The sequence below is a fragment of the Leuciscus leuciscus genome, assembly GCF_965113295.1.
Source record: "Leuciscus leuciscus genome assembly, chromosome: 22".
Lineage (NCBI taxonomy): Eukaryota > Metazoa > Chordata > Actinopteri > Cypriniformes > Leuciscidae > Leuciscus > Leuciscus leuciscus.
Window position 1 is genome coordinate 34,758,768 of NC_138746.1, and position 24,303 is coordinate 34,783,070.

The 24,303-nt window shown below is 37.7% G+C and overlaps 1 protein-coding gene across 3 annotated transcripts; it reads left to right on the plus strand.

Annotated features, from left to right (window-relative positions):
- The first annotated feature begins 844 nt into the window (after positions 1-844).
- Positions 845-20,432, plus strand: elovl5 (ELOVL fatty acid elongase 5). 3 transcript variants are annotated; one of them, XR_014201588.1, is made up of 9 exons: positions 845-1,315; positions 2,451-2,518; positions 3,782-3,969; positions 11,343-11,420; positions 13,883-14,054; positions 16,990-17,114; positions 18,222-18,356; positions 18,435-19,942; positions 19,985-20,432. XR_014201588.1 is itself a non-coding variant. In XM_082153910.1 (8 exons), the coding sequence occupies exons 2-8, from the start codon at positions 2,461-2,463 to the stop codon at positions 18,552-18,554; spliced, it is 876 nt and encodes a 291-aa protein (XP_082010036.1). In that variant the 5' UTR covers positions 845-1,322; positions 2,454-2,460; the 3' UTR covers positions 18,555-20,432. The 3 variants fall into 3 exon arrangements, 2 of the variants coding, with proteins under 2 accessions (XP_082010036.1, XP_082010035.1); XM_082153910.1 differs by having other exon boundaries at positions 845-1,322; positions 2,454-2,518; positions 18,435-20,432; XM_082153909.1 differs by having other exon boundaries at positions 18,435-20,432.
- Positions 20,433-24,303: the final 3,871 nt, after the last annotated feature.

The window sequence follows — 24,303 nt, forward strand, 5'->3', positions numbered from 1 at the left end:
AGTGTCACATGAACCTCTGCAGCTTCGGTCCAGAGACACGACACACAGAGCGGATCATATGAGCGAGTCGCAGAACAGGAAACGTATCCGACCCGTTTGAGTTCTGCACAGATGCTGTATGATAAAGAGATATGGAAGAGATTAGGAGGAGAAACGGTTCGAGATTAGGAGGAAACTGCGGCTTTAATGAACTCAACGGCTCTGGCCGAGCTGTGATATAAACTAAATGCTATTGGCTGTTTTAAAAAGGGGAGGGGCTGTTCGATATGCCCCGCCTTGTCTTCCTGTTTCAGTGGAAATTCTGTCAACACACTGAATAATGCTGTCAGTTTCAAAGCACTTCACTGGGACTTTAAGAGGATGTTTAAAAATATTATATGCTAAATAATAGGACTTTGTATCTCTGCATCATAAAGAATCAGCACACTGAACTATGGCCAGATAGACCAGAGATCACTTATATGTGTGACCGTCTTTTAATGCCTACTGACATTTTTGTTCAAAAGAATACCATAAACATTCACAAGAGCATGGGGGAACTTACAATATCTATATAAAAAGAATAATTATTAACCAAAGCTTTAAGACAAAAAAAAAGTGACATGCGTGTTGTGTGAGCCACGTGACCACTTTTGGTGGAATCTGTGTCACTTTCGCTGTGATTGTTCCCTTCAATCAATAATGATAGGGTCACAATTCAATAAGATAATTGAATCCTACTTTTTTTGCAGTTCCCTTCAACATGGACCACGTGATGCGCTCGATACATGAGAGCAGCGCTGTGATTGGCCAGATCTGGTTCCACATGAGAGCAGCGCTGTGATTGGTCAGTTCTTACTTCAGATGAATGGGGTGACTTCAGTTCCTGCAACAGTTAACGCCTTGTAAAAAAAAAAATATATATATAATAAAAATAATATTTATTAAAACGCGCGCTGTCATAATAGAACGCCATAATGGAATTCAGAATTGATGCATTTACGTTCTAAATGCAGTTGGAACACAAGTGACGACATTTCGAATGTGAATACGTCACCACTCGAAAAGTTAGTTTTCCTGATATTGTAAACGTTCCGAACACACGCTGTTTTTGTTCTCGAAGAAAGCGCTTCTGAACTCTTTAATGTGCAGATAAAGTGAAGTGCGCGCAGACTTTGCCCTCGCGCGCGTTCCGTTATACGCATCAGTTTAAAGGCGGACTACACACACTCATGACGCTCTTTACTTCACGAGGTCTTTCCACGCGTTCTCACTGACGACACACCCGCACAGCACTGAGCCCCGAGGAGAACATAACCAATATCCGAGAAGACTCAAGCAAGGTAAGATTCACAACGCTAAAGAGATTTAAACACATACAAATGTCATCTGAAAGTGCGCGTTCTGGGGCCGAATGACGCGCGTGACCTCGCGAACGCGGATGCGCCGAGCATCATATGACTTTATTAAAGATTAGAAGTGCTTGGGTTTGATAATGTCCTGTGAAGCCGATTGTAGTTGATCTTATGAGGAAGACTTTCTGAATGCTCTTGAGATGTGTAACGTTAGGCTAGTGTCAGTTTTGGATCATATGTTGTATAAAAGCAATATGCGAATCAGTGACAGCAGTCCTGCTATAATTCATCACATTTTAATTTAATATAATGTCATTTCATTTTAAAGCAGTCATTGTATGTTGGTTTCTGAGTGTATTATATCTCCAAATTGCAATCATAGTCATCATGCACAAGTTCAAATTAAAACTTCATAATGAATGCGTGGTAATTCTGCCAGTTCGGCATCAGGAGATTTATTGTTACCATTTTTATTCATAATAATATTTTAATGAAAACCTTTCAAGAACCCTAAAATCAAAAGAAAGAAAATTAAGCCTATTTATTGGACCAATAACCTACTTTTTGTTTCTGACATTGACAGTTTCCTTCCTCTTTCGTAGTCTGTGAAATGTAGCCTATCTATATATTCTTATATCTATATCTTTTATCTATATTCTTATATATTTGAAATAAATAGTGTGTCTAAGCCATTATACACTTTTTTTCTGTGTGGGATTGAGCCATTGTGTTTTGTAAAGAGCTCTTGTATCCGTGGTAAGTCCTCGTCTGCACATCTGATGGCAACACACTGGAGTGAAACATGCCTGATGTTAATCTCCATTCCTCTGTGCTCGTGTCCTCTCATGGTTAGTCCCGCTGGGAAAGTGTTCCTGGATTAGGGATCTTTATACGCACCATTTCTTGACCTTTTTACTGAGCTACAAACAAGCGAATAAAGAGAGTTAAACGTGATGGATGGTAGTCTTTGCTGTAGGCGGCCATTTTTATAGCTGTAATCAATACGTGTTCCAGCAAGGATTTATTAAGTTAACTTCAATTGACTTTTAACGAGTTTTATTATGTTCTAGGACTTAAATGTGTGTGTGAAAATAATCCTCCTATGATTTTGTCTTGAAGGTTGAAGATGGAGGCCATTAACCACAGAGTTAACACTTACATCGAGTCTTGGATGGGACCCCGGGGTAAGACCAATACTGAGCTTTACAACTCGTCTTTCTTTATGTTGTGTTCCTGAATCCGACAAACAGAACATTTCAACTTTATTTTCATAGCTTAATCCATATTAGTGCACGCTTATGATTTTAATAATGTCACACACAGCCAAGCAAGTGGTTCTAATGGGTATGTTTTGCTAATCTGGCAAACTTTGACAAATCCAATGATTATTTTATCCTGAAAGTGCTCATTGTATCAAACCAGTATCTTGTAAACTTGTGTTCCAGACTGAAAATAATAATGAAAACACCACATACTCTGTTATCCACTCAATTATTGGAAACTATGAATCAATCAGATTGGAAGCAACTATAGTTTCAGTCTGTATCTGCTGTAAATGAAATCGTGTTTCCATTTAAAAAGGTAATTGTGACCTTTATCAGAAATGCAATTGTGCCAATGATGAGATATAAACTCCCAATTCTGAGAAGAAAAGTACATACAATATACAATATATATGTTTACAATATACAATGAACATACAATGTGTATACACAGTAGTCAACATTTGAAGTGGATCAAAAAAGTTCATAAAAGTTGTCCTAAGACAAGAACGGGGATTGTTCAAAATTCATGTATAACTTTGATGAAAGGTTTTGATCCACTTCAAATGTTGACTACTGTATATATGTACATTTATTCCAGCTTCATACATTCTTTTTTTTATCAACACTTGAATATGGATAAGTGTCATAAAACAGCTGAGAAAAGTGTGTTTTTGTCCCGGATGGGATTCAGAACGATGATTAAAACAGATCGAGTCCCTAAAGCTTCACAGTCCTGAAGCTTGTCCTGGGATGACCTTTCATTCAGAGACATTACGCAGTTTTGATGTATATGCTGTTGAATTTTTGATGATCATGTGATTTCAAATGCTTATATTGCTTGTTAAAGAAATCTTCTTGTTGAAAACAGTTGTGCTGCTTCATATCTGTGTGCAAAATGTGACCGTTTTTTTTTTTCAAGATTTTTTGATAAATAGAAAGTTCAAACCAGCAGCATTTATTTAACCTTTTCCCCGCCAGTGTTTTTAAAAAATGTTGCCAGCCACCGCCAGCTTTTTTGCTGACCATTCGTACAAATTCATACGAATTTGGCAACTCGTAAAATATGTATGATTTAGCAAAAATCGTACGAGTGAGGTCATATGAACTAGCCACCTTGTAAAATGTGTTTGTATAACAGTAAAAACACGTGTTGAGGATGCTTGTGCTCTCTCTCCTTCACAGATCCTCGGGTTAAAGGATGGCTTCTGCTGGAGAACTACATCCCCACGATTACCTTCACCATTCTCTACCTTCTGATTGTGTGGATGGGACCGAAATACATGAAGAACCGAAAGCCGTACTCGTGCAGAGCTGTGCTAGTGCCGTATAACCTCTGCCTGACGCTCCTGTCGCTCTACATGTTCTACGAGGTGCGTTCCCAATCAACAACACACGCTTTATATGAGGCCCTCACGTCATCAGCGATCGCGTTTCATACACAGTCAAACCAAAAACCCTTCAGACACCAGATATCATTTCACTAGTGTGTGCAGGACACTATAGTTCATTTATGTAAGTGAGGAGAGCAAAATAAAGTAAAATGTGACATATTATACCCAAACGTTCTTCATACCAGTAACATTTATAACAATTTGGGAGCAAAAAATGATTCAGACACTTTGAGCTGATCATGTTTTGCTGAAGTGTTTTTTCTTTAATTGCTAATGCTCTTTTTACACACAGACTGAACAAAATGAAGCATTGCTTGGTGATTGGTTGAGCTAAACTGGTAATATCTAATGGTGTAGTTAAATTTAACAGCTGACAGATATTCAACATAATTCATGTGTGAGACAGTCTAACAGAAGGACGGACAAAACCAGTCAAATATCAGCTGATCTGATCACTCTGAGTTCTGGTTATATTTTATTACCATTACCATGTTCTAAACCATAGCGAATAAACTGTGATAATGGGAGAAATGTTGAAGGTGTGTGAATAAATTTTGGTTTGACTGTAAATTCAACGAGGATGCATTACACAGTAAATACATTGTTTTAATATATTATATTTCAAATAAATACTGTTCTAATGAACTTCCCATTCATCAAAGTATCAAAATGTTCACTGTTTTCACTGGGAATAATTTGAAATTAGCATATTAGAATGATAGATAATAGAATTGTTCATAATTATTCATAATAGAAATAGAAGGATCATGTGACACTGAAGACTGGAGTAATCTATGTTCTCTGAGTTCTTCTCATATTAGCATTTTCTAAACTTTAGCGAATAAACTGTGATAATGTTGAAGGTGTCTGAATAGTTTCTGGTTTGACTGTATTTTAAAGTACTGTGAGGACATACTGTAATTTTCAAAAGCCAAAACTTCCTTTCCCAGTCCGTTCTCATGAGTCAACGTGTCAATGACATCACTCGAGTGATCAGAAACTTGCCGTTTCCAGTCATGGGGATGTGATGTTATCCCTAAACACCAGGAAAACTACAACGAGGGTCGTTTCAGTGCAGATTATTTTATGAATCTGTCCGTCCGTAGCATGACACTAAACTCAAACTGGCTAGTCCCGCTAACTCGGGTTTTTGTTTTGTTCTGTTCTGGAGTGCTTTCAAATGCCTTCACTCCTGAAAGCTTGCGTTCCCATTGATTTTATGCTGTAACAGATGTTACACAATCGAGATATTTGATTGTGCTCAGGACCTTTAAGGACATGCACTTTGATACTGATGATTTGACTTTTTGGAAACTGAGCCGGTTTGATAAGTCACAGTCCATGTTCACCCGAAGGTTCAGAGTCCTCCTTGCCTCACGCGCTCTCTCCACGCCGTCTGCATTGCAAAACTCTCACACTGTCTGGCTGTCCAAACAAGCACACAGATATATGAGCTACCAGCTCTCTTATATCACAGTCATCGATGACCTTAAAGCTGTTTTACTGCAGCATCAGTGGAGAAAGAACAAAACCTCTCGGCTGCACATGTCTGTGTCTTCTCTTAAAGAGACAGTTCACCCAAAAATGAAAGTCGTTTACTCCCCGTCATTTCTCTCCAAACCCATACAGTAAATCATTATAGGAAATAAATACAGGCATTTTTAATGAAGCCTGATTGATTTCTGTCCCTCCATTGAAAGTCTATTCACCCATTGATGCTTCAAAGTGTTCAAAAACAGATCGTAAAAGTAACCCGTTTGAATCAAGTGGTTTAATCCAAGTTTTCTGAAGTCACGATTGCTTTAAATGAACAGATTTAGGCTTTTATTCACATAATATCAGTGATCAACACACATACATGGAGCTCATCAAATATGGTCAACGAAAGCTCAAACATTTTAAGAATTTTATCCGTTTAAAGCTATTGTCGTCTTTATGTTGTAAGTTCAGTGTTTGTCCAATCAGTTTGGTGATTTGGTTTCATCTTCACTTAATTAATGTAAACATTTAATTCCTTAACATTTCAAGTATGCATTAACACAAGTTAGCTCAAGTGTGTTTATAAATTAACATCAACAAATACAGTATTAATCATAATACATAATCCATTAAAGTCAATATGAAATCCAATTGGACAATTCTTGTTTTTTAAAAATGCATTTCAATGTTTATTATAAATGATTAATCTGTGCACATCAATATTGTTTTAAATTCATGTACCTCGTAATTAGAGGTGGCTTTTGCAATTCAGAGGCCCGTTTTATTATCTTTATGTTTTAACAAAGTTATCTTATATTTCACACGTAATAGTCTATTTATATTTATGCAGTCTTTCTACCACTATATTCATGCATTATATCTATTATCTATGATTTTATTTAAATATGACACTAAAAGCGCCATTAGGTGGCTGCAAATCATTTTCTTTAACGAGTGAGTTATTATATATTATATTTTTATTATTATTAGTCAAACGATTTAAAACTGTGGATTTATTCAGTGACAAAGCAATCAGTTTGACTAAGGAAAGCGATGTCTTTGTCATAGTGTCCTTTCACTGGTTAAAGTTTCCACAGTCATTGCATGTGCTGCACTTTATTTGTACCATTTAGTTTTATTAGATTATGTATATTTATCTATTTGCCTTTTAACAGTATATAAAGATAATAAAGATATTGTTTGATAAGTGAGATCTCGGATTAAAGTCCTTGAAAACCCCAAATGTCGTGCTTGAAACAGGCTTCCCACGGGTCCTTGAAATCCTTGAAAGTTTGTGAATCTGAAAAAAAAAAATTCAAGGCCCTGGAAAGTTCTTGAAAATTAACACACATCTACGATTCACAAACAGGTCCTTGAAAGTGCTTGAATTTATTTTGTTCAAGAAGTTTTCTGGGAAAGAAATCCATATTATTACCTCTGGTTATTTCGCCAACACTTTGTGGCCTATGCATACTAGCTTGCTTAATTTACGTTAGTTACGCGCATTTACGCGTTACCTTAAGTGTTTCCCGCGTGAGGTACTTTGTGTTGTACGTGGCCGTCATGTTCACACGCACACGAAACTACTAAGATGGTACCTCAGCGTTTCACAGACACACCGTGAAACATTGCAAAAATAAACTGAAACGCGATGCCTGGAAAATGCAAGTTTCAAGATATTTGGCTCACCAAAGAAGATTACAAAAAGAGTGCTTGTTAAGGTAATGTAAACCCATAAGGCAAAAAACAAAACAAACTTAAAAGCATATTCATACATAAATCTTAAAACTTCTGGTTATATGAGCCTAATTCTTTTCAATAAACCCATGCAGTTAATATCAGATCAGTGTAGAATACGGTATAGGATGTACCGAATATTCTTCAGTTTTATGCAAAACCGAAATATGACAAAAATAGAATATCAGATCTCTGTCAAATGGCCAAAAATAAATGCAAAAAAAGTTGTTTTGCATAGTTGTGTTTGACCGAGGAAAACTGTAACAATGTATCTTAAAGGAACACTCCACCGTTTTTTGAAATAGGGCTTATTCACCTTCTTTCCTACATTTAGATAGGTGGGCAAATGCATTTTTGTCTCAGTGCATGCATTGTTTTAGTTTGACAGGGTTGGCGCTAGCTTAGCTTAGCATAATGAATGGAATCCTTTGTTGCCAGCTAGCATGTCCTGAGTAAAAGTGATATAAAAAAAACAAAAAAAACACCTAATTACTTCTTGTGGCCTGCGTATTCACAACGAGTACAAATAGCGATGCAGATTAACACTAGGCGATTTCCTATGCAGATTTTGACTTGGGACTATATTAGGGGGAAGCACAGGCGAAGCACTGCTACTTGGGCGCAGAGATATCACGCCCAAGTAGCAGTGCTTCGCCTGTGCTTCCCCCTAATATAGTCCTTAATATATAAGTCAATATCTGCCTAGGAAATCGCCTAGTGTTAATCTGCATCGCTATTTGTACTTGTTGTGAATACGCAGGCCACAAGAAGTAATTTAGGTGGGGTTTTTTTTATATCACTTTTATTCAGGACATGCTAGCTGGCAACAAAGGATTCCATTCATTATGCTAAGCTAAGCTCACGCCGACCCTGTCAAACTAAAACAATGCATGCACTGAGACAAAAATGCATTTGCCCACCTATCTAAATGTGGGAAAGAAGGTGAATAAGCCCTATTTCAAAAAACGGTGGAGTGTTCCTTTAAAAGGTAACATGATGTAACCTTGCTCTCACTTGAAGTGTGTCCCACATTAAGTCCTTGAGTTTGAGGGTATTGGACCTGGAAAGTCCTTGAAAGGTCCTTGAATTTGAAGTTAACCGAGGTGTGGGAACCCTGTTGAAAAGTCCTGGAATTTCATTTGACAGTATCTGTACGACCCCTGTAAATGCCCATCTCCCCTCCGCTGATCCCGCTGTGTGTCGGGCCGTGGGAACGCCGGAGCGTCTGTAAGTTATCAGATTGAGTGAGAAACGAGGCGAGTCGGAGAGTAAGAGCTGGGACTGTGTTTTAGGACTTTAGAGAGAGGCATTTCAGTCTCTCTAACAGCGAAATCAACCCGCCGACCCCGAGACAGAGCTCTCCGGGACAGAGCAATCAGGGCGATACTGGGACCGTTCACGTCCCCTGAATGTCCTAGAGGTTATTTTAAAAGAGATGTCCTCTTCTGAACGCCATCGTCACCTGTAACACGAGGTCAGGCGATAATGAGAACATTTCTGAGGTTTAGTGGGATTTATGCAGTTTACAGGGGACAGATGTGCAGCTTTCATTCTGCATTTGCTTAAAAAAAAAAACATTAGCAGAAAGAACAAGGACATTATTCAGAATGAGACAATGAACAATGACACATTAGAGGCTCATGGGAGATTTGACTGGGGTCTGAGAGGTGAGAACAAGGTCATGGAAGCACTTTTGTTCCACTTTCTGTAGAGGTCAGCAGTAAAATCTCTGTGCATCAGCGGTACACCTGTGAGCCTCCGCATCGGCTCAGATCGGGGATATATGCAAACTGACTTACATAAGATGAACCTTGTGAGTTTAGATCCATTTGATGGCTTGTTTGTTGAAATTGCAAGAAAGATTGTGATTGATAGCAAGCATCAGATGTTTTGAACCGTATGCCATTGGTTTTCAGCAACAGTGCGCATGCGCATGAATTAATTCGTTATACTAACAGGGAACGTTCTCAGAACGTTGTTTTAAGGTTCTCTCGAAGTTATGAACAAATGTTCTTCCAGTAGCGCTAATAAAACGTTTGTTTCAAGTTATCTGGTCTTTAACTCTTTCTCCGCCAGCGTTAAAAAACCCAGTTTTTTGATCATTTTCACAAAATGTTCATGACCCCAAAAATATTTTGTTGTATTAATATCTGAACATTAAATATATCAAAAGAAAGAACAAAAACAAAACAGAAAAAAAGCATGCATTCTTTTTTTAATCAACACTTGAATGTTGGTAAGTTTCATAAAAAAAAAGGGAATATTCTGTTGAATGTTTGAATGTTCTGTCATTATTTTACTTGTGCGTAAGAAATACTTTTATCGCTTGTTTCTGCGTCTTCTTCTCCTGTGTTTGATCAGGAGATTCTGCACTCTTTCAGTAGATGTGTAATAGCGCCCCCTACAGTATAACAGTGGAAACACGGATGGCTGGAAAACATTTTGTTTTTTATGTTTAGGGACCGTTCGGTATTTATGGAAGGGGCCACCGGAGGAAAATAGGGGAGGGTCATGTCTTTTTATTCTTTGTTGAGGGGAGGGTCATCCAACTTTTTTTAGTCTCGAGGGAGGGTCACCCAACTTTTATATTCATGAAAACAGCAACATTTCAAAGTGGCTTGTTTGGTGCTATTTTTTTTTCCATTTAGCTCCATGTTGATCTCGCGTTATCTGCCCTAGTAAGATGAGAAAGCAAGAGTTTATGGTTTAAAAACAAACAAACAATGGCTATCATCTTTGCCAAGCGCAAACCAGTACAGAAGTAGGCTAATCAATAAATTATCGGGGAGGGTCGTGCCTTTTTTCACAATCATTGTGGAGGGTCATAGAAAAATGTATTGCTGGCTAAGGGAGGGTCATGTCTTTTTTGACAACAGATCTCAAAACTCCTCCGGTGGCCCCTTAAATAAAAAACGAACAGTCCCTTAGGGATGGGACGATTACCGGTTTCACTATAAACCACGATAAAATGTACTGACGGTTAGTATTATCGTTTAAAATTTAATTATCATTCAAACCATGTTTGATTATCGTGATTTTAATAACTCACTGTAAATCCTGTCCAGCCAACAACAGGCTGGCGCTGGCGCAGCGCGCAATGTTGTTTTTATTGGAGAAGGAATGGCGGAAGGCAGATTAATGTTGTAAATCTTACATGATCACAAAAATATGATCAAACTCAGTAAACAACAAATCAACTCTGATTTCATTTTCTATACAATTGAAAACGGAGACGCAAGACGGAAAGTTGTATTTGAATGAAACGAGAGAGCGTCCGCTGTGATACATGTGCGCTGTGTGTTATAATGCGTTGTTATTGACGATGGTCATTTTAAGGAAGGAAATGCCACAGAACATAATCTTGCTTAAAAAAGTGCATAGAGTTGTTTGTTTTATTTTATAAATATAAAACTTGTTGAAATGTTTTCAGTGTGATCATCAGTTATTTTTGAACACTTTCATCTCGTTTTAACAAAACCGTGATAATATTGATAATCATGATAATTTTGGTCACTATTATCATGATATGAAATGTTCATACCGTCCCATCCCTACAAATGTTACGACTTGTTTCAGAACGTTCTGAGAACATTCAAAAGTAACGTGATCGACTGGAACGTTCCCTTAATGTTCGCATAACCCCTCAAAATTTCGACTCCCTGCGGTGAAAAACAAGCTTTTAATGTTGTTTATGTGTCTATGAGGTGTTTTTAATACGCTTTAAGACAAACCATGTGTAAATCCATAAGTCGACAGCATTGCTGAGTATTTCCTCCTTAAAACTGCAGTGAACCAAAGACAGTCTCAAAAACACACTTTGAAATCGCTGGTGTTTCTGACGTCACAAACTACCTTGTAACCAATCAGATCAACATCTCTGAGCTGAGTGAGTGAGTGGAGGCGGGGCTCATTTGCATATTCATAGAACCGCGCATACTAAACGAGGCAAGGGTGTCGAGTTACAGCAGAATGTTCTCGGAGCATATTGTTGTTCACCGGGTGCATTGTGTGTTTTGTTAGTGTAAACTGATCCTCTCTGCTCCACAACTACTTCCACATATGTGTTTGGTGTTGTGAATCCTGATTAAAGTGGTGTTGAGTTTATCATTTACTCTGTTGTCCTTCTGTCTCCACAGCTGGTGATGTCAGTGTATCAAGGCGGATACAACTTCTTCTGCCAGGACACACGCAGTGCAGGAGAGGCCGACACCAGGGTAACACAACTAACTGAGCTACACATGCATGAGATCACACAAAATTATATAAAACATTCGATATTATACAATGCAGTACACACAAAAGAAAGGATACATATGATATTCTCCATTCTGTTAGAGAATGGCCCTGTCCCAACTGGGACCCGCAGCGCTCACACTCTTCCTCAGAGTCTGCGCTTCTGAAACATTAAACCACAGATGCGACTCCCTATGGTCTCGTGGACTTTTTTATTCACATTTTTTTATTAAAAAGATATATCTGCATATACAAAGTAATAGACCAATGACACATACACACTAGAGATGCGCGGTTGGCGGTTACATCCGCGGATCGGGCGGATGACGTGACGGAAAATTATATTTTAATGAAATGTGGGCGGATTGACATCAGGGTTGAGTAAATTATCAGCAAAAAATTTTTGGAAAGTGAACTAATCCCTTAAAACAACCAGTGGATGGCGGGCGGGCGGGCGGGCGGGCGACTTTGAAAATTGGTCAAGAAACGTTGGTGCGGACGGATGGCGGACGGATGAGGAGTTTTGTGATGCGGATGAAATAATAGCCCATCCGCGCATCTGTAATACACACAACTACACATAGAGAGGAGAAAAAACCCGGCTATATAGATATAATAGTATTTACAGGTACAGTAATCATTTTAATGAATTGGTTATTCCATTGTGATATAACAACATTTTTGATTATATAATTATTTTTTTATTTTTTTGGTGATTAAAAAAAAAGTAAAAGAGTGATTAATAGTGAAACAATCATCATAATAATAATAATATTTGTAGTAATATTAGTAATAATGGTAGTAATAATTAGTAAATACAGTGATAATGGTAATATTAACAACAATAATATTAATAATAATATTAATATAATTGCAGACTATCACTACTCTGTAGTTCTGGGAAAACCCGTGGACTTACCGGACTCTTTAGTGAGTCCACAAGCCCATAAGTGCACGTGTGCCATTTGGGACGGGGCCGATATCTCCAGTAGTTCTCTTCCCTGTGTTACTGTATTGTTAGCTAGGATTAGAAGGAGTGATTCCTGAACACTTTGGATCATCTGGTTCGACACTGCATGGAGTCGCCTCATGATCCACAGCATTAGACTATGAGGGTTTATTATTTAAAGATATATCCGAGAGCAAACGCTGGTATGATGATATGATGGATTCACAGTTGTGGATTGGTCAGTGTCATTTCTCAAACATGTGCCGGTGCTGGTCAGGCGAGGACAGGAGGATCTGTAGCAGCAAACGTTTATTTATATTTACTAACCAAAGTGGAGAAAAAACAAGCGTAAAGGCTTTGAAAACCAAAGACAATACTTGACAAAGGAACTGAGGAAACAGAGGGCGTTACATACTCAGGAAAATGAGGAACTAGACCAGATACAGGTGAGCCAAACCAGTTAACAGATCAATGGAAGAGGAAACCAGTGGAACAAAGAACACAGGAAGCCAAAGCGTACACTTCAGCATGCTTTTAAGAAGAGGGAAATATTGTGCTTTAAAATAATATACCTAAATGCAAACTGAATTTAATGTTTTTGAAGACATGAAATTAAATAAAAATGTAGGGTAACACTTTATTTTACAGTGTCCTTATTACATGTGTTACATGTACTTAGCATAGTAATAACAGTAAATGATGCATAATTACATGCAACGTGATTATGTAGTATAAAGTTGCTAAATAAATGCAGTTAGCTGAGCTTCAGTGGGCTTGTTTGAGCCAGAAGGGTCTTTATATGTAATTTCATTATTTGAGTGTGTGTTCTGACAAGCATTTATGGTCAATTAAAAAAAAAAAAAAAGTCACAAAAAAATACATTAAATATATTTCTAATTGTGTGTTTGTAATGATGAAGTTGCAATTTAAACTTTAAACATAATACTGAATGAACCCCTGAAGTTAAAATTATAATCTAGTACTTTGCATTTAATTTGACATTACAAAGTACACTTAAGTGGCCTTTTATTTCAATAATGTTAGATTATCTGCACGTACGCTTAAGTTTAGTGCACATTTAATAACATTTTTAATACAAGGCAAATTGCATGTACGGCAGTGCAACGAGTAATTGCTATTAATCACATCCAAAAATAGAAGTTTGTGTTTACATAATAAATGGGTGTGTACTGTGTATAATTATTTTGTATATATAAATACACACACATGCATGTATTTAAGGAATATTTGTTATTTATATAAACAATATTTGTATATATACACAAACTTTTATTTTGGTTGTGATTAATCGTTGCACTGCCCTAATAAAAAGCTTTAATTTTAACAGCATTGTATTTTGATGTTAAGTGTCTAGAGAATGTATAGAGTGAAAATCAGAAGTGGGCTGAGAATCAGTGAGTTCTTATCAATTCCCACTCCTGACTTCTGTACAGAATGATAAGGCTAAATGATTGTCTTTTATTCCCTCCTCAGATGATTCATGTACTTTGGTGGTATTACTTCTCCAAACTCATTGAGTTTATGGACACGTTCTTCTTCATCCTGAGGAAGAACAACCACCAGATCACGTTCCTGCACGTGTACCACCACGCCAGCATGCTCAACATCTGGTGGTTCGTGATGAACTGGGTGCCGTGTGGACACTGTGAGTTCCTCAGACTCAGACGCTTATGCTGCATATTATATGCTGAATTATTCAGATGCATAAAAACAAACCCACACAGAACAGGGTAAAAGTGCTAGTCTTTAAATAACTGCTTGCGTTATGTAACGTGGTATTTAAAGGAGTGTATTCACTCAATCTCTGGCATTAAAGGGATAGTTCACCCACAAATGAAAATTAGCCCATCATTTAAAAAAATATCCTGGCTCTTACAAGCTTTATAATGGCAGTGACTGGCTGTTTCTGTTTTGAAGTCCATAAACTTTTATCATGGATAGAAGCACTTTTATGATGATAGATGCACTTTTATGATGGATAGATGCACTTTTATGATGGACAGATGCACCAGATGCACTTTTATGATGATAGATGCACTTTTATGATGATAGATGCACTTTTATGATGGACAGATGCACTTTTATGATGGACAGATGCACTTTTATGATGGACAGATGCACTTTTATGATGGACAGATGCACTTTGGGATGGATAGATGCACTTTTATGATGATAGATGCACTTTTATGATGATAGATGCACTTTTATGATGGACAGATGCACTTTTATAATGGATAGATGCATTTTTATGATGATAGATGCACTTTTATGATGGACAGATGCACTTTTATGATGGACAGATGCACTTTTATGATGGACAGATGCACTTTTATGATGGACAGATGCACTTTTATGATGGATAGATGCACTTTTATGATGGACAGATGCACTTTGGGATGGATAGATGCACTTTTATGATGGACAGATGCACTTTTATGATGGACAGATGCACTTTTATGATGGACAGATGCACTTTGGGATGGACAGATGCACTTTTATGATGGACAGATGCACTTTGGGATGGATGGATGCACTTTTAACATGGATAGATGCTCTTTATGGACTTAAAAACAGAAACAGCCATTCACTGCCATTATAAAGCTTGGAAGAGCCAGGACATTTTTTTTATGACTGTGGATACTGATCATTGATTGAAGTGCGTTGTGCTGGTCATTCATGCAAAAACGTGGTTGAACTCGCCTTATGCCATATTTACAATGCAAATGTGGCACAGAAGCGCTTCTGTAGAGGCAATGGCTCTGAGCTGAACAAGAACATCAACTTGGCAGAGCAGAAAACAATACGCAAGCGTAGACAATAGAGGACAAGCCACAAACTCAAACCGAAGGCTTAAACACAACCACGGAAATGAGAACTAAACCAGACACAGACAACCATAGAAACGATAACTCAGGAAACAGGAACTAAGAAACGTGAAACTAACACACTTAGGGTGTGTCCACACTTCGCTTGGCCCGATGTGGTGACAAATTGGGTATTCCCTCAAATCGTCTCTGTTGGGAAATAGAAGTGATCCCAGTGGCTCAAATTACTTTTAATAGGTATTCTCTTTAGTTCCTGATTACTGATCATAAAAAACATGTTATGATAAAAGTTGTTTTAACTATGGTATAAGTGTGGGGTGACCAAACGTCCTCTTTTGCCCGGACATGTCCACTTTTTACGTACTGTCCGGGGGGGTGGGGGTTTCACTGTTTGTCATCGCACCATTAAGTGTGTACTTTAAATTGACTGGCACTTGCCTTCGCACACAAAACATATGAAACCGGCTTCGCCGCGTCTTGTTATAATCAGCGCGTTCCTCAGCGGCTCCAAGCAGAGAGCACGTCAGAAAACAGAGGCCTGTGTGTGTGTGTGTTTTCATTTCGGTCGGGATCTGTGTAAAGCAGAATGCATGACCTGCAAAGCTGGCACGTACGTGTCAGTGTCAAATAAAGGTGCTAGCGACCTAGAAGCCCACATAAGGAAAGTATAGGCTATAAGAGAACATCAGGAGGATTGAAGTTGTCTTTTACTGAAATAGTGTAGTACATTTTTTATTTTATTTTAACCTATGGCCATGAAAAGAAACAGTGTCATGTAAAAGGTGTTAAAAGCGAAACTATATATTTTTTTATATTATTCTATAGTTGCGGGCCAAACGTTGAATGGACAGGATGTATTACTTTATGTATTTAAGTTCGATAACATAGTTGCAAGGTTGTGAATGCATTTGTCAAGTATTTTTTGATGCATTCACCATCACTTAACCACGCCTCCTTAAACCATGCCCACCCCTTAACTACGCCTCCCCAAACCACGCCCCACCCCTTAACCCTGCCTCCCCAAGCCACGCCCCCACCCCTTAACCACGCCTCCTCAAACCACGCCCCACCCCTTAATCCTGCCTCCCCAAGCCACGCCCCACCCCTTAACTACGCCTCCCCAAACCACGCCCCACCCCTTAACCCTGCCTCCCCAAGCCACGCCCCCACCCATTAACCACGCCTCCTCAAACCACGCCCCCACCCCTTAACCCTGCCTCCCCAAGCCATGCCCCCACCCATTAACCACGCTTCCTCAAACCACGCCCCCACCCCTTAACCACACCTCCCCAAACCACGCCCCACCCCTTAACCCTGCCTCCCCAAGCCACGCCCCCACCCATTAACCACGCCTCCTCAAACCACGCCCCCACCCCTTAACCACACCTCCCCAAACCACGCCCCGTCCTCTTTTCTGAAAACTAAAATATGGTCACCCAAGTATAATGACCAGTAACGTCTGTATTAGTTAGCGCATGTACTAGCATAGCATACAGACACAGATTATACAGTTTATACACACAGTTGCTCTTACCCTACATTCACAATCATCTTTAATGCAAGTATGAGTTCAATTGTGTTAAATGTCAAAATATTACATTACTAAATGTTACAAATAGATTGTGGTTATTGATGGTGGATTGGGGTGTGTAATGCTGGCTATTAGTGCAAAAACATGGTTGAAACCACCATTAGAATAAATCTAATGTGTTGAATGTATTGCTGTAATGCTGATATTTCTTCTCTCTTCATCAGCGTATTTCGGCGCCTCGTTTAACAGCTTCATCCATGTACTGATGTACTCGTACTACGGGCTCTCCGCCGTCCCGGCCCTCAGACCGTATCTGTGGTGGAAGAAGTACATCACTCAAGGCCAGCTGGCAAGTGCACGCTTTACTACATTCATCTTTCTCCTCTTTCACTTCATTATAATAACAAGTGCTTTGCTGTAATGGAAGATGTGGTCACTGCTATGAGAGTCTAAGAGCTGAACCAATCATCCTCAAACAGAGTTTATTATAAATGGGATACAAAGTTTCAGCTTTTTCAGAAGGTTTTGAGTCGGTGACTTTAACGTGTGTGTAACTGTTCACTAGTGAGATGTCCCAGTGTGATTTTAAAGAAAAAACACTACCGTTCAAACGTTTCAAATGGGTCAAGATGCATAAAAAATACAGCAATATTGTGAAATATTATTACAATTAATAACGGCTGTTTTCTATGTGAATATATAGTAAAGTGTAATTTATTCCTGTGATCAAAGCTGAATTTTCAGCATCATTACTCCAGTCTTCAGTGTCACATGATCCTTCAGAAATCAGTATAATATGATGATTTGATGATCAAGAAACATTTATGATTATTATCAGTGTTGAAAACAGTTGTGCTGCTTCATATTTGTGTGAAAAACACAAGATTTTTTCCAAGGTTTTTTTGATAAATAGAAAGTTTAAACAAGCAATAGTTATTTAACTCTTTCCTCACCAGTGTTTTTTTTAAAGTTGGCCATCTTTCACAAAACTGCCCTCAGAATATTTGGTTGTATGAATATCAGATATGCTCTTAAATGTGTATAATCGTGTCATTTTACATATATGCATATGATTACATAATGCTATCGCTTGTTTCCGCCTCTTCTTCTCCTGTGTTTTGATCAGGAGATTCTGCACTCTTTCAGTAGATGTGTAATAGCGCCCCCTACAGTATAACAGTGGAAACACGGATAGCTGGAGAACTCCATCAGAGTTACAATGGAAATCTCTTGCAACATTATGAATGTCTTTTGATCAATTGAATGCATCCTTGCTGAATAAAAGTAAAAAAACAAACCTACAGACCCCAAACTTTTGAACGGTAGGGTATAGATTATAATGGTTGCATTTGCCAGAATTTGGACTTTTTTTAAAAAGGAACTGAATGCATGCAATCTTAGTTTAGCTAACCTCACCTAATGGACGAATCAATGACTGATTGCTGTTTTCTCTCAGGTCCAGTTCGTCCTGACCATGTTCCAGACATCGTGTGCTGTGGTTTGGCCATGTGGGTTCCCAATGGGCTGGCTGTATTTCCAGATCTCTTACTGCATGACTCTTATCTTGCTCTTCTCAAACTTCTACATACAGGTAAACAAGTTCTCATTTTGGCATAAAGAAAGAATATAATGGAGCGAAAGTAAAAGTTCCCTTTCTTTGCCTCCACAGACCTATAAGAGACACGCGGGATCTCAGAAGACCGATCACCCGAACGGCTCGATAAACGGCCACGCTAATGGCGTAACATCCAGCGAGAAGGTGAAATACAGAAAGCCACGCGCAGATTGACGGTCCTGTCGCTGATATCAACGCAGTAGAAGAGCTACATGTATGTGTGTCATCTTACCGCGCTAAAGCCATTTAATCCTTAAGAGACTCCTTACATGTTTGCACACTGCAACTTCATGTTATTCATATTGAATCCAAAAAATTAGGAAAAGAGAGCAACAATTAGGGTCCAAGTTAGTACGTCTCAGGCGTCTAGAGTATTTTTGTTTTTCATATATTTTTCTTGAGATATAAAGACGGCTAACCTTATTACTGTACTCATTTGCACTGGTGTTTTCACTTAACTTGTTTGTAGACATAGAGTTGACCAAATATACAGCGGTATGCCACACACACACACACTCTTATAGCCTATGCAATGTGTCTTTACAGTACAGACAGAGGATCTTACAGTCAATAGATGATAATACGAAACAGTCAGGAGAATTTATGGAAGATAATCAGTTTTATTGACTGTTAATTGATTGTTTAGTGAGTTTACAAAAGAAAATGGACTGTTTATTTAATGTTAACACTGATTTAGCATAGTTTGTTGTTAGCGCTGTACTGGACAGGGGAATCTCATTAAAACATATCCATTTCATTCCAACTTACACATTTTTGGTGTGTTTCTCACTATTCCCATCCCATTTTTTAAAGTATGACAGTAAAAGCTTTACCGTAACATGTGCTTTCATTACTGTAAGATTATTTGGTGACATTTTACAATAAGGTTACAGTAGTTAACTACATTAGATGAACTTTTAAAGCAGTTATTAATATTAGCTAATGCTCATTTTCAACATTTACTGCATCTTTATTAAAATCCAAAGTTGTATCTGTTAATATTATTCACTGAGCTAAAATGAACAGTTGCATATTGCTCATCGCTAGTTAATGCATTAACTAATGGGACCTTATTGTAAAGTCTAACAGATTCTTTCCCTTCCCAAATGTGGAAAAATGTCATAAACACAGTCACAACTTTAATAGTTGTAGATTTAGGGTTGAAATATTAGCCAGGCATTGAGATTGATCCATCAGTCCTGTGCATGCAGCGATGAATATGTAAAATAAATAACCAGATCACTAATATATACTAGTTTGTTGTATATGAAACTGGCGTCTGCAGATTCCAGTGTCAGTCGAATGTCTCTTCTGTTTTAACTGGCTAGTTTTGGCTGCAAAAGAGAAGCTGTGAATAGATTACTTTTTATTTTCTGGTGTCAAAAATGTCATAATGAACCCGCTTGTCGCTTTAGTGAACGAACTGCACATGCATTAACTCTGAAACACGTTCCTGTGAGGCTGCGTGAAAAAGACTTGTGTCATTTCGTGAAGGAAATGAGCACAACTCAGCCTGTCCTGTCTTGAGTCACGGAAAACATGAAATCGACATGTTTCGACAGGTTATAGCGCTCTCTGTGCCAGCAATCGACATGTTTCGACAGGTTAACGCTCTCTGTGCCAGCATTCCAGACATTGTTAAGCAACGGTTATTTTGTTTGTATGTTTGAACAGTTTCCTCAATCTAGCCGGCTGATTCGATGTCATTTAAGTGTGTTAAAGGTAAACCACTAGCATAGGACCGCAGGAAATCAATACTTGTGTAACATTGTCATTAATATATCCTTATCAGTTATTGCTGTTAATAAACAAGCCATTCTCTCTGTTAGTGTCCAGTTTAGTTGGAAAAGTGATATCTTGCATTAACTGTGATACTTCTCTCATAAACAATGTAATGCTGTTAATTGATGCTTTTGGTGCAGGAACAACGTACAAGATAACATTTGCTATTAATACAGAAGAGAATTAATGAGGTGTATATCACAGAACTATTAATACGGGAAGGGGTTAACAGACACAATACCAATAAAGTGATTTTTATTTGGTGATAAATTTGTGCCGGTGTTTGATTTAAGGTATTAGAAACTTGAATATTTGAATATTGAAAGGTGGTATTTTTTTTTATCCCAATTCAACTATCATAAAAAGCTTCTTGCCGACAGTATAATAAATTCAATCAATTGGAATAAAAATAGAAAACACAAATAAACAGTAAACAAATTAATCCTTATTAATCTAGCAATATTAATCTGCAGTTATTATACCGTGGTGTGCGAGTGCTAATAGTGTGCTTTGTTGGCGGAGGCCGTTTACACTGACTCCTCCCACCATTGTCTGATCGAGCCGGACAAAATCACAAAAGAAATCCTGCTGAGAACAGGATCAGCACGTGAGTGGATGGCGGTGAGGTCACTAGTGGGCGTTCATGGATGACATTTACGGATGTTATTCCATGTTTTAGACACCAAATCCTTGTTTTTTTAAGGGAAAAGACTAAATCTAAATGGAATGAGTGCATAAAATGCTTCATATCAAAGATTAAGGAGAAACAACAGTGCGTTTTGCCATCGCTGCTATTTTATCTGTGGTGAAAGTGCAACCGCCAGTCAAACTGGGTTCACGAAAGCATTCAGTCAGCACAGCAAGTCCCACTGTATTTACACAGAGACAACATCAATTACACACTCTCAGAAAAAAAGGTCACTGGCGCGGTACCCTTTCAAAAGGTACACATTTGTACCTAAAGAGAGCATATTAGTACCTTTAAAGGCACATATTGGTACCAAAAGTGTGCACATTAGTTCCTAAATGGTACATTGTTACCTTTTTTTTTTTTTAAAGAGTACCGTCCCAGTGACAGCTTTTGTACTATTTTTTTTCTTTTTTTCTGAGAGTACAGGGAAGTTGCTGACCGCTAAAATAACTTCTCCATCTTACCAGTAACTCCACCACAGGATGTAGCGGCTAATGGCTTCAAAAACGTTAGCACAAAAACATGATGTTGTTCATGGAACTTGTTTTTTAAATGTTTTAGTCTTAACGTCTTTTAAATCTTATTCCTTGTTTTAGGATGTTCAGAAAACTTTCAAATGTAATAATGTCTGCAACATTTTAAAATGGAATGTTCCTTCAACATTCGTACATCCAAGAAATGACTTTTTTTTTTTTTTTTTTTTTTACATTCAGAAATAGGCAAATGTTTTCATAACTTAATGGGAATGTTAGCAAAATGTTCTTAGAACATATTTTTGTTTGCTGGGTAGATGTGTATATATATGCAGTACAGGTCAAAAGTTTGGAAACATTACTATTTTTAATGTTTTCTTCTGCTCATCAAGCCTGCATTTATTTGATCAAAAATACAGAAAAAAATTTAATATTGTGATAACAATCACAAACAAATAATATTGTTAAAATAATTGTTTTTCAATTTGAATATACTTTAAAAAATAATTTATTCCTGTGATGCAAAGCTGAATTTTCAGCATCATTACTCCAGTCTTCAGTGTCACATGTGACATCCAGTCTATCACATGATCCTTTAGAAATCATTCTAATATTCTGATTCATTATGAGTGTTGGACACAGTTCTGCTGCCTAATATATTTGATGAATAAAAGGTTTAAAAAGAACTGCATTTATTCAAAATAAATACAATATTTTCTAATAATATAAATCTTCTTTACTATCACTTTTTATCAATTTAACACATCCTTGCTGAATAAAAGTATTGATTTATTTCCAAAAAAAATAAAGAAAAAAAATAACTGACTGCAAATTACTGACCAGTCGTGTATATTGTTGTTACAAAAGATTTCTTTTTTCTTTTTTTTTAAATCTTCTTTTTCTTTTTATTCTTTTTCTTTTTTTTTAACTTTTTATTCATCAAAGTATCCTAAAAAAGTATCACAGGTTATGAAAAAATATTAAGCAGCAGAACTGTTTCTAACTTTAATAATGATTCATCATATTAGAATGATTTCTGAAGGATCATGTGATAGACTGGAGTAATGATCCTGAAAATTCAGCTTTGCATCACAGAAATACATGATAATTTAATGTATAATAAATTGAAAACCAATTATTTTAAATTGTAATAATATATCACAATATTACTTTTTTTTTTTTGTAAGGCTTGATGAGCAGAAGAAACTTCTTTCAAAAACATTAAAAATAGTAATGTTTCCAAACTTTTGGCCTGTACTATATAATACAAACAGACATATCTAGATATAAAGAACATATGTACAGTTTTGAAATGATTCAACCCCCATTGCAAATCAGGTTTATTGGCACAAATCTAAAGACTTTCAGCTGTTTGCAATGTAGAAATCAAACATAAGTCAATGAAATGGCTCTACACAACAAATGTTTCAAGTGGTTTTCAAAATTATTCAACCTCTTCATGGCAAGCATCTTTAGTCCTTGGTAGAACACCCTTTTGCTGTTCTGACCTGCTGCAAACGAGATGTATAGCCAGACAGCAGCTTCTGGCAGCGTTTCTGAGGAATCTCAGCCCATTCCTCATGAGCAATGGCCTCCAGTTCAGTAATATTCTTGGGTTTGTGTTCTGCTACTGCCGCCTTCAAATCCCACCAGAGATTTTCTATGGGGTTCAAGTCACTGGCCACTGTAGAATCTTCCAGGATTTCTTCTGAAACCAAGCCTTGGTGGAGTTTGAGGTATGCTTAAGATCATTGTCCTGTTGGAAGGTCCAATGACGCCCAATCATCAGCTTCCACACTGACGGCAGGACGTTTTCTCCTAGGTTTCCTGATACTTCAATAAATCCATCTGCTCTTCCACACGCTGCAGGTTTCCAGTGCCGGAGGATGTAAAGCAGCCGCAGAGCATCACGAGCCCCACCACGCTAAACTGTAGACAGAGTGTTCTTTTCAGCATATGCTTCATTCTTCTTACTCCAGACATACCACTGATCCACCAAGTCTTGCTGCAGGTCTTTTGCATTCATTTGAGGGTTTTTCTGAACCAGCTTTCTCATAAATCTGGTTGCAGGCGTTGACAGCTTCCTTTTTTCTGCCATGTCTAGGTAGTGTAACCACTGTTCCTTTAACTTTGAACTTGTGAACTATGCTTCCAACGGTGTCTCTAGGACCATTTAGTGCCTTCGCTATTTTCTTTTGTATCCTGTTCCTTGTTTGTGAAGGGTGATGATATCTTCTTTTAAAGGGGGTGGTATAATGCCCTTTTCACAAGATGTAAAATAAGTCTCTGGTGTCCCCAGAGTGTGTGTGTGAAGTTTTAGCTCAAAATACCCCACGGATATTTTTATATAGCATGTTAAAGTTGTCACTTTTTGAGGGTGAGCAAAAACACACCATTTTGTGTATGTCCCTTTTAATGCAAATGAGCTTGTTGCTCCCGGCACAGGGGGCAGAGCTTCAAGAGCTTGTGTCCTTTCACCTCACACAGACATGCACTGAAAATGTGACAACATGTAGAAGCAACAGGACATTTCTGAATGGTTAGTTGATGAATTTATGTAGCTTATGTGTAGTTATCTTCTAGTCATTGATTAGCATATTCTGTCATGATAATCTATAAACCGTGTACCCGGGGGCGGGGTTTATCTAAATTTTAGGGTTGGTGATGTCACTAACCCGGGAGGAATGTTGTTTAGTCCCTACCAGCCGTTTATTGTAGTCCTTAAAAAGCGATTTCTTTCAAATAAAATATCTCCCTTTGCTTTGAACTTTGAGCATTGTAACTTTGCAGATGTTGTTTATGCTCAAACAGCAACATTACACACTAACTAAAGTTAGAAAAGTGAAATCATAATCAACCACCCCTTTAACTTTTTGGACCATTCTTGATCCATGCTCGAAATATGTCTCTCAACAAACTTAGCCAGTTCACATATTTCATGTTTTCTAGCTCAAACACACCTGTTGCAACTAATGAA

Excerpts from the sequence above, each read along its gene's own strand:
- elovl5 (XM_082153910.1), top strand. The coding sequence starts at position 2,461 with ATGGAGGCCATTAACCACAGAGTTAACACTTACATCGAGTCTTGGATG. Across the intron at positions 2,519-3,781 it reads GTCTTGGATGGGACCCCGGG|ATCCTCGGGTTAAAGGATGG; the intron begins GTAAGACCAATA and ends TCTCCTTCACAG. Across the intron at positions 14,055-16,989 it reads CTGGGTGCCGTGTGGACACT|CGTATTTCGGCGCCTCGTTT; the intron begins GTGAGTTCCTCA and ends TCTCTTCATCAG.